This window comes from Catharus ustulatus, chromosome 13 (assembly GCF_009819885.2).
Source record: "Catharus ustulatus isolate bCatUst1 chromosome 13, bCatUst1.pri.v2, whole genome shotgun sequence".
Classification (NCBI taxonomy): domain Eukaryota; kingdom Metazoa; phylum Chordata; class Aves; order Passeriformes; family Turdidae; genus Catharus; species Catharus ustulatus.
This window is the reverse complement of record NC_046233.1, coordinates 6955904-6970143: the sequence shown is the minus strand read 5'-3', so window position 1 is coordinate 6970143 and position 14240 is coordinate 6955904. Positions and strand designations below refer to the sequence as shown.

At 41.3% G+C, this 14240-nt stretch overlaps 1 protein-coding gene across 22 annotated transcripts in view; it reads right to left on the bottom strand.

The window, feature by feature from the left end:
- Positions 1 to 14240, bottom strand: part of MAGI1 (membrane associated guanylate kinase, WW and PDZ domain containing 1) — a 335697-nt gene that overhangs the window by 37025 nt on the left and 284432 nt on the right. For all 22 annotated transcript variants that reach the window (XM_033071841.1, XM_033071820.1, XM_033071823.1 and 19 more), the window contains one exon: positions 1414 to 1445. In XM_033071841.1, coding sequence (XP_032927732.1) covers positions 1414 to 1445 — 32 coding nt within the window. The remainder of the gene's footprint in view (positions 1 to 1413; positions 1446 to 14240) is intronic.

Below are 14240 nucleotides of genomic sequence, written 5' to 3'. Positions count from 1 at the left end.
TTTTACATACTATAGATACACCTGTATTTTACACACACCAGCCACTGATGTGTTTTACACACTCCATCCACCCCTGTGTTTCACACACTCCAGCCACCCCTGTGTTTCACACACTTCAGCCACCCCTGTGTTTCACACACTCCATCCACCCCTGTGTTTCACACACTCCATCCACCCCTGTGTTTTACCCAGTCTCTCCGGGTCCCCAGGGCTGGAGCAGCCCTGCCTGTGACAGCAGCAGCGGGCAGGGGCTGACAGCGCCGTGATTTGCGAGGAGCTCACCCCGCACTTCTGCCTCCCTACATTAATGCGAGATGACAATGGTAGAGGCCTGGGCTCACATGACTTTAATCAGCGCTGCCCTAAGCCATCAGAATCACATTAATTATTTCAGGGCTTTCTTTTTGGATGAGCAGAGAGATTGTATTAAAAGCAGGAGCCTTCTGCTCAGCCGCTTCCTAAACCCCTTGCCGGGTTTGCGGCTGTTTGAGGTGGGCTGTGCCCAGCTGCAGGTTTTGGCACCACCAGGGACTGTTGGTGAAGTTTCTCACCATCTTACAGCACGGCAAATACCTCACTTGCTTTGCTTCCCTTGGCAGAGAATTTTGTCTCTCCCTCACTCTCAACAGATAAGTGCAAACTTTCAGGTTTTAGGTATTTCATTCCCTTTACAAATAAAACATTGCTTTTTGTTGCATACAAATAGCACACTAATTTCTTCCATGATATCATTCATGGAGCTTTAATGATACTTTAGATCACAGCTTCTGTGCTGCTAGCTAAGTAACCAGGTAACAGCTTTACAAGCAAATACATTCGGGGGGGACAAAAAAATATTGTTCTGTTGTTGCTTTTTTAAAAAATGAGGAATCTTACACCTGCAGGACAATCCTGCTCAGTATGGAAATGCCTCCAGAGCAGGCACTCAGACAGCTGACTGTATTCCCTGGGAACTGGAACCACACTCTGTTCGTGCTTTGTCTCTCCCGACAAGGTGCATGCTTTCCCATTCTGTTAATAATTCAGCCAAGGGTGCTCAGGAAAATTCAGTGAGTTAATGGAAAAGCTTGGTGCCTATGAGCACCCGACAGGAATTGGTAGAGAAGGTGGAGCCTCCCATCTTTCCAAAAGGAAACAATAGCTTTTTTTTTTTTGGTAAGTTAAAGGACAGAGAAGCTCATCTGTCAGGGAAGCAGATTTGTAAACCTAAAGGCTTTATTTGCAAACAAGTCTCCCTTCCGTACTGCAGCCCCCTCTCATCTCCCCATGCAGCAGGAGCCGTGCGAGGTAATCATGGTTGCAACAGAAAGACAACTTAAAACAATCGAGACCCAGAAAGCAAACAAGCCAAACTCATGCTTTTCCCCTCCAAAGCAGACAAACAGACAGAAATAGTAGCTGAAAAGTGCTTACCGACTTTGGGCTCTTCTTTGGGACTGGCAGTCCTGCAAAATGGCAACAAGGGAAAAATAAACATTAGCATGAAGCGTTACCTTCCCTTAAAGAAAAGCCCTAGGTGCATCCTCGGAAGGTGGCCATCTGCAGAGTTATGTCAGCTTTCTCTCCGGAGTTAGCAGCGCGTTCATATCGAATCGCAGCCCGGAGAGAGGCAGCGGCAGCGGGGGCAGAGCTCTCTCTGCATCAGCTCTGCTGGTTGTGCTGCAGCAGCCAAGAGAGAAACCCACAGCCCTGAGCGCCTGCCTGGGCAGAATCTCAAATGCTCCCCTGGATTACAGCAGACTTAGCTCACAATTAAGCCGAGGCTCTTTCCCTTTGACGCGTTTTGATCGGACCAATCGCGGCGGCGCAGGGGGAACAGGTTGATTTTTTAAAAAAAGTATTTCTCTAGAAATTGATTTTTTTTTTTTTTTTTTTTTTTGAACGGGAAATGTGCATTGGGCTTGAGCTGAGAGGTGTGGGCTGGGCAAAGGAAAACAAAAGCATAAGGAAGAATAAGCTTTTCTCCCTAAAATTACTGAAAGAACACACGTTTTTCTTCCTGTCCATCCTAAGTGCAAACCTTTGAAGCCTGAGATTTTATCTGTTAGGTACCATTTCAGAGAGCTGTGGCTGGAGAACAGCACTACCAGTGCCCTGACCCCTGGGGGGATGCTAGGGAGCTTGGAGAGGGGGGGCTTGCACAGATTGCAGGTGATGTCAAGGAACAAACAACTGGGAGGGCACCAGGGAAGGTTTTTTCAAGGATAATTTTGCATTTTGAAGCAGCCTCTTACTCAGTCTGTGATGAGCAAGAGAACTCAAGTGAGATTTCAATCAACTGCCTGTGCACAGAGCCCAGCTGCCAGCAGCACAGGAGACACTTTGGGGCTTTACCTACAATGCAGGAAAAACTCTTTGTTGGGTCAAGACCTCCCTTTTCCCCTGCTGTTGGAGGAGAGAGGAAACCCAGAATCCAGAAACAAACATAAACCAAAACACAGATTACACTCCACATTAAGTGCTCAGTAATTCAGATGTTGGAAATCTGCTTTTGTCTTTAGGATGTGATTTATGTGGCATTTATGCCGCATTACGTTTTCTACTTTATGCATTTTATTTATTCTAAACCCCATGCCCTCATCTAACTTTTACACAGAGAATAAAATAAGTGATGCAAGTGAATTACAATCTGTCTAGGAAGATGCTTATTTTAAGGTAATTTGGGAGATGTTAGCACTGAATAAGGAAGATCCACAATTAAAAATGATAATCAGAGCTCACTTTGCTGCTGCTCTCAGACTGGGATACATACTTTAATGAGTATTTCAAATGAAATATTTTCAAGCTTTTGAGGAATATCTGTGCTCTGCATGTCACTCTGATGCATTCCCAGCCAATAGCTGATACCCCTCCAGGCACTGATTGATTGAGGGACAATGAAACATCAAACTGTTTGGACTAAACAATCAAGACTGCAGCTTCATTTCTGCTGATGGGGACTGTGTTTGTATAATACCCTTAAAGAGGAAAAACACTCATAGCGTTCGTGGCAAGTCACATTTTTAACAGGCATCATTTATCACAGAGATAAACACATAGACAGAGGTTCTCCTCTCTCTCTCCCCCTCCTTCCATGCATGTTTACTCTCCCTTTCCAAGAGATGATTTTTCCTATTAAATCAATACATAGAACACATCCTCATGCACAAATGCACCCTTAACAGACCAGCATGAGACACAAAAGATTTAACAACATTTCAAATGCTCCCTCCAAAAAATAAGGTGGAAATAAAGGTGAGCTGCTGGGTGAAATTGTATCAGAATTCAGTCTATTGCATCACAAACATTAAATGTTAAAATCTAGCAAGTATGAACAAACCTTTCCTTCAAAGTTTGTCATTAATGTCAGCTGTTCCAACCCCAAAGAGATGGAAAACAGTTGAAAAATAACAGAAAACACATCAAGGCTATTGTTTGGTGGGTCCTTCAGAGGCCAATGAATCTTACAGTGTCACTGCCCTGTGCCAGACTTTGCTGCAGAGCAAGCAATAATTTACTTCTTACCAAAATAAGTGACTGCAGAACACGTTAACAAATGTTGGCAGTTTTTCATGGGACAAGCTTATAGTCAGGGGAATAACCTGCCTGTACATTTTCCTGTGAAAATATTATTTATTCATCTAATTAGGATCTCATTTTAGAACTCCAGTTCCTGGCACAGCAGGCCAAATGAGCAAATGATAGGTATAATGGGGAGTTTTCATGCTCAGATGATGGCATGGATACAGCATTTAACAGTGATGAACATGAAGTGCTTGAATAACCCCCAAATCCTGGGAGCCCCACTGGCAAGGAAATGCTGAGCTTTTCCAAAAAGCTTCTGGTGAAAACATCTCCCAAACCCATGAATTTGGGATAGTGACAACTGTGAATTACAACACTGGTCTTAGGATTCCATTAACATGTCCCAACACTGCTCAAGCTCATCCTCCTGGCTGCCCCATTCTCTCCTGAAACCTCACTGCTGAAAACTCAGCTTTTTCAGAGCTAAATGGGCCAAGCATAGACTAAACACCCAGTTTGCATCTTTTTGGCATTATCCAGCTTTTGGTGATTGCATAAATGGCTTCACATCCCTGGCTAGGAGAAGCCGGAAGGCTGGTCCCTGCCATGCCCTCAAACCCAATAATAGAATAGTAATGGTTTATACTGACACTGCAATATCATTTCCCTGTGATTTGATATCTATGGGCATCTCTCACTTGTACCTGAAATGCATCTTCTAATTTTGGGGATGTTTTGGAGATACAGATTAGAGAAAATGGAAGAGTCAAGCAATCACAAAGGGCTGTTGTCACCACAGAGTTAACAATGTTTTAAAACAAATGAGCACATCTGGTAAGCAATGTCAATATGACCTAAAACCCCTTGAATGGGCTCATTGTAGCTACTTACTAAATGTGCCTGGAATTAAATTAATTAGAAAACACAAATTACTTCCCTCTAAATAACAATGTAATAAAGCAACTGCTTAATGAAAAATATCAGTGATCAGTGAGCAATCCACAAGAACAAAAAAAGGGATTGTAATCAAACTAAATTCACAGACCCATGAGCAAAGCAAGAAAGACTTCATACAAGGTTAGTCAAAAATGAGTCAGATGCAGGGATCTAAATTAAACTAATTATCACAGAGATTATTACATTTATCTTAACAAAACCCTCTCCCTTTTCTCCCCAGTACTCCCTAAAGCTCTGTGTACAGCTGGCTGCATCCATCTGCTCAACTACATTTTGTAACATAGGGGAAAAAATGCAAATCGTTAAGCAAGTTTTGTAGCAAGACTTCAGCACTCTTAATGCCACTGCCCACGAGGAGCTGCATGACACTGTTATGTCGTGAGTGATGTGACCCATGAATGAAATCCATAATTCAGCTTATCCCATATTATTTGTGTTTACTGTGCGGTCTTGAGTGGTAAAACTTTTGGGAAGGTGTAAGGTTGCTAACCCTGTTTATGATGAGTTTGTGGAAGAACACATGGGGCAAAACTTGACCCCAAGTGTTGCTGTTTCTAACGGGCAGTTTTTAAAGGAGCATTTTTTTCCTCAACCCCTTTGTCTTTATGCAACCTAAGTGACATGGGAAGACCAAGGGAAGCTCTGCTTTACTGAGCATACACAGAATGCAATGTGGGACTGCAAACCCAAGCCTAGGCTTGGTTCTGGTGAGAGCTCAGAAGGCCACAAGTGGCCCAAAATTACCTAAATGGACACCAGACACAGCATGCCCTGCTCCCCAGCCCCGTGTTTTAGAGATGGTGGGTCAAAATCATCTGAAGTTGAACCCTAAGGAAGCTTTCTCTCCAGGCACTACAGGAGCCGTGCAGGCAGCCCATCCCAACAGCTCAGACACGTGGAGGCCAGCTGCTGTGAACACTTCACTTTCCACCACACACCTGCACACAAATTATGTATTTCAATGGTATTTCAACTGAAGTTGGAACAATTCAGTAGTTTGCACAGCCCACCCATAGGACAAAAGCTCCTGGAATTGCTAAGAGCCAGTCTAGAAGTCTGACTATCATCTTATGTATGGCTCACAATATCCGTGTACTGTTCAACAGTTTTCAGTTTTGGGGTGATTTTGCACAAGAACAAGAGCAGTTGTTTCTAGATCCTCACTTGTCAGAGTTCCTTAACTCTTCCAACCTGGACAGCTCGTGGACCATCTATATCCAAGAGCACAATAAGCCAAAGGTGAGTCTAAGAGGAAAGGTCACCCATTAGGTTTTGCCCTTATGTCACCTGCAGCCCAGAATGCACCAGTGCTGAAAACTAATTGGAGATGAAGAAAAACACAAGAAAATAAAGATTTCGGACTGTGTCCCAAGGTTAACATTTACAGAGAAAATGTTCCTGCCTGGAAGAAAAAATAAAACCTTCAAGCTTTCTAAATAGCACTTACACCGTGCTGAATAAAAAGCAAAGGCTGTACCAAAGAAAACAGACACTTTGAAAGATGAGGTTTAGGTAAAGTACTGGAGTCAGGGGGTGCACAGCCATATACCTGGCACTGAACATTGATTGCTGCTCTGTGTGCAGAACAAGGAACTTTAAATAATTAAAGCTAATGGCCATTAGTGCTGCTGGGGGGGCAGGGGACAGGAGATTGGTGGTGACAAAGCAGTCCCCTTGATTCCCTATGATCCCTTGCCAGAGGATTTCTAATAAAGGACAAATACTATTTAAAAGAGTAGATGGAAGTTCACCTTTTCCAGACCAGAACAATCAGCAGCAGGAGGGGCAAGTCTGTGCAGGCATAAGGAGAAGAAAGGAAAAATCAAGAAGAAATCCCCTACCTGTCCCTGTAAAACTTTTCTGCTCGTCATCGTGATTTGCATAACAAGAGTGTCACTGCACTAGCAAAAAAAAATTAGCTATGCAATACAAGCTTTAAGCAAGAGAATAATTTACACTGCAGTAATATAGCCCTGCCATAAATCAAGTTTGGTAACTACCAAATGCAGTGAAAAATGCTACATTCCTAATGCTAATGTTCAATGCTAATGCCAAGAAAGCAATGTTTTGAAGAGATCATCTTGGGCATTATTAACCCACTGTCACTGATGAAAAGCATAATGAGGCATAGAACATTATTGCCATTAGGAAGAATTTCAGTTCTAGATGCTCTAAAGATGCTAAATTTTATTAGCCTCAAATACTCATTTTTGGTTGGGATGCTGAACAATTCCTCGCCATTAAAGTCTCAGTCATATTTTCAGCATCTCAAGTGAGAATTGATTTTAGCAACAATAAAAAAGATATAGGCTAATAAAATGCTATTTAATTACTATGAAAATATAAATTTAACTATGCAGTAACATATATATAAGATAATTCCAAGACAGTAAGACAATAAAGAGATGGAGAATTAGTGTGACAATTACCCATCTAGCCTTTGGTTGAAAGCATGTCAGCAGTTCTTGTATTTTTATTTTGAAGCTCATTAAATGAAGTGCTTATCATAAAGCTCAAGCTGTCAGAGTCACATGCTTAGATGAAAACCTTTGTTGATATTTAAACAAATATGTACATAGACATTAAATTTCTGAAATCTCACAAATTTCAGAAGCTAAACACTAGAATTGGAAAGTAATTACAGACCACCATGTTCTTGTTACACAGGTAAGGGGGTGTGTACACACAGTTTTATGGATCTATTTTTCATCCACATAAGCATACATGTGTGGCTATCCATGAGGGTACCTATCCTTTTCCAGAAGCCCACAAATCCCATGAATGACAAGCTTTATTTCTGACAATTTTTGGGTCATGGTGCAGTTTTGAAGATGCCCAGTCCCATGGCTCCTCTCCCCAGGGCATGACCATGGAGGTGCTGAAGGGCAGCAGCACCTCCAGGCCAACCCCAAGCTCAGGATGGAGGACACTGGAGAGGAGAAATCATATTTTGCTACAGCCACATCTGTATTTATCCTGCTCAGTGAGAGTGTTTGCCTTCAGACTTAGCACAGCACTGCTACAAGGTGTAAATCCATGTGCTCAGACTGGCTGGCTTGTGGCAGATTCTTGTGTTTCAGATCTGGGGAGCAGCCTGCACAGAGGCTCTTGGCATTAGCTGGATGCTGATATCAATATAGAACATCCCTTAATATTAAGCTAGCATTTACAGAATGCTCAGACACACATGGCACACTAAAAAGCTCTTCTAGGGGACAATGGTTTTATGGATGTTTTCACAAAACACAACTTTATTAGTTTGAAAGTAGTTTTCTATTAAAATAGATCAGCAACTTGATATACTTTCAAGGATGTAACCTGTGCACCTCAGAAACTAATCCTGAGGGATGGAAAGAAAACTTTTCAGGATATTTACCTGCACATCCCTACCAACATCACCTTCACCCACGATGCCAGCATCCTCAGCCAGCTGTGCCACCTCCCTGAAGCTCAGCCTCCTCTACCAAGTCTGTCTGGCCTAGAAGCCCTGCCAAATTCTTAAACCCAACTTATGGTGCACTGCAGGTCTGCTGGCACAAAAGGCACAGGTTAACTGATACTTAAGGCTGGTATAATCTAATTACTATCACTATCACAAAAATAACTATCTGACCAAGATAAAAATAAACATTAAAATGAATAAACATAAAATCCCAATGCAGAATGGGAAAATAAATTCAGAATGGAGAGACTTAAAGACATGCAGACAGATATTTAAAAGCAATCCATTTCAGAATAAAACCATTGACTAGTCCATTACAAAGTCATCCTTCTTCCTCAATTTTGCCCACCTGCTATTGCTTTTAATGACTCTCCAAATGTATTTAATTACAGTGATAAACAAAGACCTTTCTTAGATTTCTGACACCTCATTACTTCTGTTATGGCTGGTTATTATAATGCCAAATCAAGGCAGCAGCTACTGCACCTACCTGCAGTGTGGCTGATAAAACTCATTATTTACCTGCACACCAAAATGCCACCCAGGCAGTAGGTAAGGGTAGGAGGGAAAGCTGAGTGCAAGGAAACCCTCCTTGCTGCACACACCTCCAAGTCTGCTCCATTTCCTGCCGTGCAAATCCCCATGAAGATGTGGGAGGCACATCTCCAGCTAAATCTGCCTTATCTAATGCACAGTATTAGGTTCTGCTGTGCCACCTTGTGTTACATCACATCACACTTGATATAAAACAACACTGTGTGGGTTTAAGTTGCTCCACTTACACCACTTCAGCATTTTATACCATAACCAAACAACATAAGGTGAAAAAAAGAAGCATGAACTTTCAAAACCTCAAGCTAAGGAGGGGAAAGAAAAACCCTTTAGGAGGAGTTTCAGAGCTCTCGTCTTTCATTTGATAAGCAACCTCCTGTTTTGTTCTCATCTCAGAGCCTACTGCTTTCTGCAGGATAGGATGGTTCAGGCAATAAAACATCCTGATGAGGAGATTTCAGCCATGTTTTTTTCTTCCAGCATTCAGCAAATGCTTTGGTTTTCTCACTGATGCTAAAGCAGATCCAGATTCCCTGCCACAGAAAGGCAGCCATGCGTGTAACGTGCACACCACCACTATTGTGCTGTCAGCACGCAGCTCTACACAAATCTGACATTATTTCCCCATTCCAAACATGTTAATTGTTCATCTCCTTAGTAATTAAAGCACAGGTTTCCTCCTGGCCTTAAAACCTCCTTCATGAAATAGCAAATAACTTTAGAAGATTGTATCAACCCTTGAAATAAATACAAAATGTGTAGCAAAATGCCAAATAATGAATCAGCAACTGCTCTATCCTATTTTACACTTCCAAGCAACTCTGGAGCTCAGATGACACACATATCTGGGGGACACAAGCTATAGCATAGATAGGCCATGCTGCCACAAAAATGCAGGGTAGCTCACGTAAAGCTGATGCTGACCCAAAAAAGCAGATTTCAAAGGCATCTCTTCATTTGCTTACTCATTTCTAGGAGAGAATCAGTGCAAATGGAGTTAATGAAGAGTAGCTGAGGGGAAGACACTTGGGCTTGAAATGCCTGACAGAGTAGTGCCAGCAATAGCTGGAAATTCTGCAGGTAATTAAAATGTTCATACCCCAGCAATGCTGAGTCTTCTTCATGATCAGAACTGTAATATCACAAAGCTGCTTGTTTTGGAATCAAGTGTTCATAGGACAACGTGCTTTGTTTGGAGTTCCTTAGCCTCCCATGGTTTAGGAAAGGAAATTGGATATGAATACTAGAAGCTTGAAATAAAAAAAAGCAAACAAGCAAAAAACAGAAGGAACACTAATGTGGTATTTTTATATGTGGAATTTTGGGAGCTTAATGTAGGATTTTTGCACACATGGGCTTTTTGATATTTGGGTTTGTCAATTATTATTTCAACTGGATGGCTTGTGTGGAAAAACTCCAGTAGGACCTGGAAATGTTAATTAATTAGTTCCTGCAAATGCATAATTTATATGAACATTAGTAACATACATTAAACTATTTGGTGTCTGAGCAAGCTACCAACAATTACCCTCAGTGGCTGTAGCATCTGCAGGCTTGACAAGCCTGTGTGAAACCCTGCTGCCTCCTGGAGTCTAATGGGAGCTTTGCCTTGGACTTGAGCATCACCAAAAACCTTCCCCTTTGTGGTTTTGGGAAGTAAAGTCATCCCAAACCTCACAAATTCAGATCATCAAGAACAAACGACTAATGTCACTAAGATTAACACCTGTAAAGCACTTTGAAGGAGAAAAAACACCACGTAATCCCAACTTATTACATTATTTATAAGACGACCTGATTTTAAATGTTAAGTTCGGCTTATTTTTATCACAAAGAGAAAACAAGTTTCTGCTTGCTTGCTTTACAAAACCAATTACAGTGATCAGGGTATGGTGCTGCATAACAATACACAGCATTGTCCCAAAAAGGCGTATCTAACACTCCGAGCTGCTGCAGGAAAATTAACTCTCACACTGGATTGAAACATGTGCACATAAGCAATTCTAATGAGGGGTATGAACTTCAAACTTCTTATTAAAAATACCTAAACTTATAACGTTTCCTTTATTTCATCTTTTCCCAATAATTTCAACTGATTTTCCCATCCGCTCCTTGATACACTAATGCCTAATCAGAATAAGGTTGTAAGAATAGTAAATGTTACATTAAACTTGCTTTAAACTTTCTTTAAAATCTCAACAGCTTTTTCTGGCCTTAGACTATAATTCCATTCAAAAGAGAAGAGAAGAGAAGAGAAGAGAAGAGAAGAGAAGAGAAGAGAAGAGAAGAGAAGAGAAGAGAAGAGAAGAGAAGAGAAGAGAAGAGAAGAGAAGAGAAGAGAAGAGAAGAGAAGAGAAGAGAAGAGAAGAGAAGAGAAGAGAAGAGAAGAGAAGAGAAGAGAAGAGAAGAGAAGAGAAGAGAAGAGAAGAGAAGAGAAGAGAAAAGAGAAGAGGAGAAGAGAATAAAGAGTGACTTGGTGGTTTGGGAAAAAAAAGATTCAGCTACTCCTAACTAAAGAGTCTCCCAGTCCTGCTCCTTCCCTGCACCTGAATTTTAACAATACCTTTTTACTTTTTACTAGGATTGTCTGTTTTCAGAAATTGGCAAAAAGGCACAGTGCAAAACTTTTTAAAACATCTCATTTCTAACACAGTTTGTAAACTGTAAATCAGCTTCACTAATCTGATTCCCTTCTTGCCAGGCAAAGCTCTTTAAAGGAAACAGCAACAAAAATAAACAAGAGGAAACAATTGAAGACAGATTTTTAAATGCCAAATGACATTCCAGGTTTAACCAGGAAATCCATAACTCTGGAATTACAAAGTAATAACCCTGGAATACAAAGTAATGAACTTGAAAAATAAAACTTGGCCTTATACACAGACATGTATTTCTTTAGGCATGCTACAATTCTGATTTCTAAATATGATTTACTCACCAGTGAGGGATGCCTGATGGTATTATTTGTACTACAATATCAGGTGTTTTTCAGCACACAGCTCAGAACAACCTCTACTGAGTGACAAATTGAAAGATTCAACACACAGGTTTGGTGGAAGATACCTGAGCAGAAAGCACCAGGAGCTTTGGTAGCTGGTGGTGATGGGCAGGAGGTAAGATAAGGAAAAAAGAAGTGATTTGAAAAGGGATTTTTAAAAAGTTTAGAAGTCAACTGAGCACAGCAGAGGGCAGAAAGGAGTTGGATCTGCCCCTGTTCTGGGGGTCCAGGGAAGGAGCTGCACAAGAAACCCAACCATAAAGGTGGCACACCAAGGATGCCTGGCACCAGCAGCTCTGTGCTCGGCCAGATGGGGTCCAGGGAGTCCCTAGATACAAACACAGCACAAAGACCTCAGTGCAAAGCTCTGCTCCCTCTGTTCTGAGCTGAAAACACTGCTGGAAATGGGGAACTTTTCCACAAGCTTTGGCACTGGCAAACGTGCTCTGTGGTAACCATCAGACGACTCCCAGGTCGTGATTTTTGTCCCAAATGCAGTTTGGACTCACTTTCTCTCTAATTCAGCAGCTGCTAAGACAGTTTGAAATTTTCTGGCAGCTCAATGCTTCAGTGGCATGACTTTCAACTCACTCTTCACTGCAAGCCTAAAGGGTAAACAGCAGTGAGTGGCTTGTTCAAAAGAGTTCAAGTCTGCACTGAATAGCTGATTGCAGCTCTAATTATACCATGGTTTTATATCATTAGGGATAGCAAATGAAAAGGAGCTCTTAATTCCACCCCTTCTTCTTCTTTTTTATTTATTTTTTTTTCTCTTACCACTCAGTGATCTACCTCCAGCTAAAGAAAGGAAAACTTCATTTCCAGGTGGGAATTGCAGCAAGGGAAGGTCCATGTAGCTAAGGAGACTTGATAAATTTATTCCTTTAGATCTCTGAATTTTTTTTCCATTGTTGCAAATTTTTGTTGTAGTTACATGTGTCACAAGGAATTTCTTAAACCTACTGACTTGAGGCCCAAGTGAGCCTATTGGAACAGACCTGTCCCCATTTCCACCATCCTCACTGCTCCCCACAAGCACCTTTCATTCCATTGAACCATAAGTAGGGAATTTACTATGGACTTTTACATGCAGGTAAGACTCAGGTACCCACTGATGGGCATTAAATCAAGTAGATGTTGCATTGATTCTTCTTCCCATAAACACATTGAGTTTTGACACTCTGGTGTATATGTCTATCTAGCATCTATATTTTTTTCAGAAGATGTGTTCCCATTCCCCAGTTTAACATGAGTTTGGCAGAGCAATGAGAAATGGCACTGATTTGCACATGACATCAGTGACATTTCACCTGTGCGCCTTTGCTTTGATCTGGAGCAAAGTGGGAACTCATCTTCCAGGGGATTACGTAGATCAGGCTCAAGGTTTATGCTATTTTTGACCTTCCAGTGAATAAAGATGCAACTAAGCACTAACTGTGAGAGCTTTGAAGGTAATTTGTCTGTTCAAACCTGCACGAACACTGCTCTGTGTAATTCATGGAACTGAACACAAACAAATATTTTGGTTAACCTGAAAACTGACCAAAAAAAAGGAAAAAAATAGTCCTCTTTAATCAGAGGCAATTCACAAAATATAAAATACATGGAAGTTTTCACTGAAACAAATATTAGATCTTAGTGATTCCAAAAAATACAGCACAGTAGTTTTGCAGAATAACTTGTTCTGACACAGCCCCCCACCTGTCCTAACACAGACACAGCTTCCAGAACAAAAGTCCCTTGGGAAGCAGGGAAATTATCCTGACAAAATGTTTCTTTTATTATAAATAGAGACTGTGCAGAATGGAGAGGAATTTGAGAATTGCTTATTTCACTTGATTACAGTGCATAGGCAAGGCTGCAATGACTAATGGATTTCAAGTGGCAAATAATATTACCTTGTTTCTTTGCTTTTTAAATTTTTTTTTGGAAAGTACTTTATGTACTCGGTAAGTACAAGGTTAAAGGAACCTTTTCAGCTCCAAACATTCAAAATAAAGTTGTACCTTTTGTGGCTGCATTAACAGTAATTCTTTAAAATAACCAAAGTATGTAATCACAATTTCCAGTGCAGGGACAAAAACATATGCTTAATTCTGCATTTTGTAGCAGCAGCACTGGTTTGCTTTCAGGTGCAGAGCTCTCAAATGGTCCTGCTGGGTTATCAAGCATTGCACTGCTGCTGCAGGCACCATGTCCTGTCCCCTTCAAACGTGCTGAGCTTCACCTTCAGGCAGTAAAGCCTTCATGCCTCCTCCAGCTTGACTTACAGGCTCTAATGGCTTGGCACTCTCTTCTCATTTCCAGTTTAAATTACTCACAGCCGAACAACACACAGTTGTTCAGCCAATTCCTTCATTTAAGTACCTTCTATCTTTTCTGCCTAATAGAGACAATAATTATTTTGTCCCCTCTGTCCCTTCGTTTTGCTAAGCAAAAGCAGCTTTTCCAATCAGCCCAATCAACCCTCTGCACCCTGGGGGCTGAACTCTTCCTGAACCACTCAAGATCAGTGAGTTTTATCCAGTTTATCCACATATAGGTGAAACAGGAAAACAACAGCAGTATGATTCATCCTACAGAGGGGAGGAGGGAGAAGAAAATTAAAAATTAAACCAGAACATAGACAAGGTAAGCTTTCTATGAGGCCTCTGGAAAGCAAATTCTCTGTGATCAGACTTTGTATTGAAGTATTTACCTCTCTTCCCCAATCCTGCAAATAATTTTAGAGGGGGCATTTCAGCTTCATCCTTCCTGAAACCATCCTTGTTCCTCACTCCAAGGCAG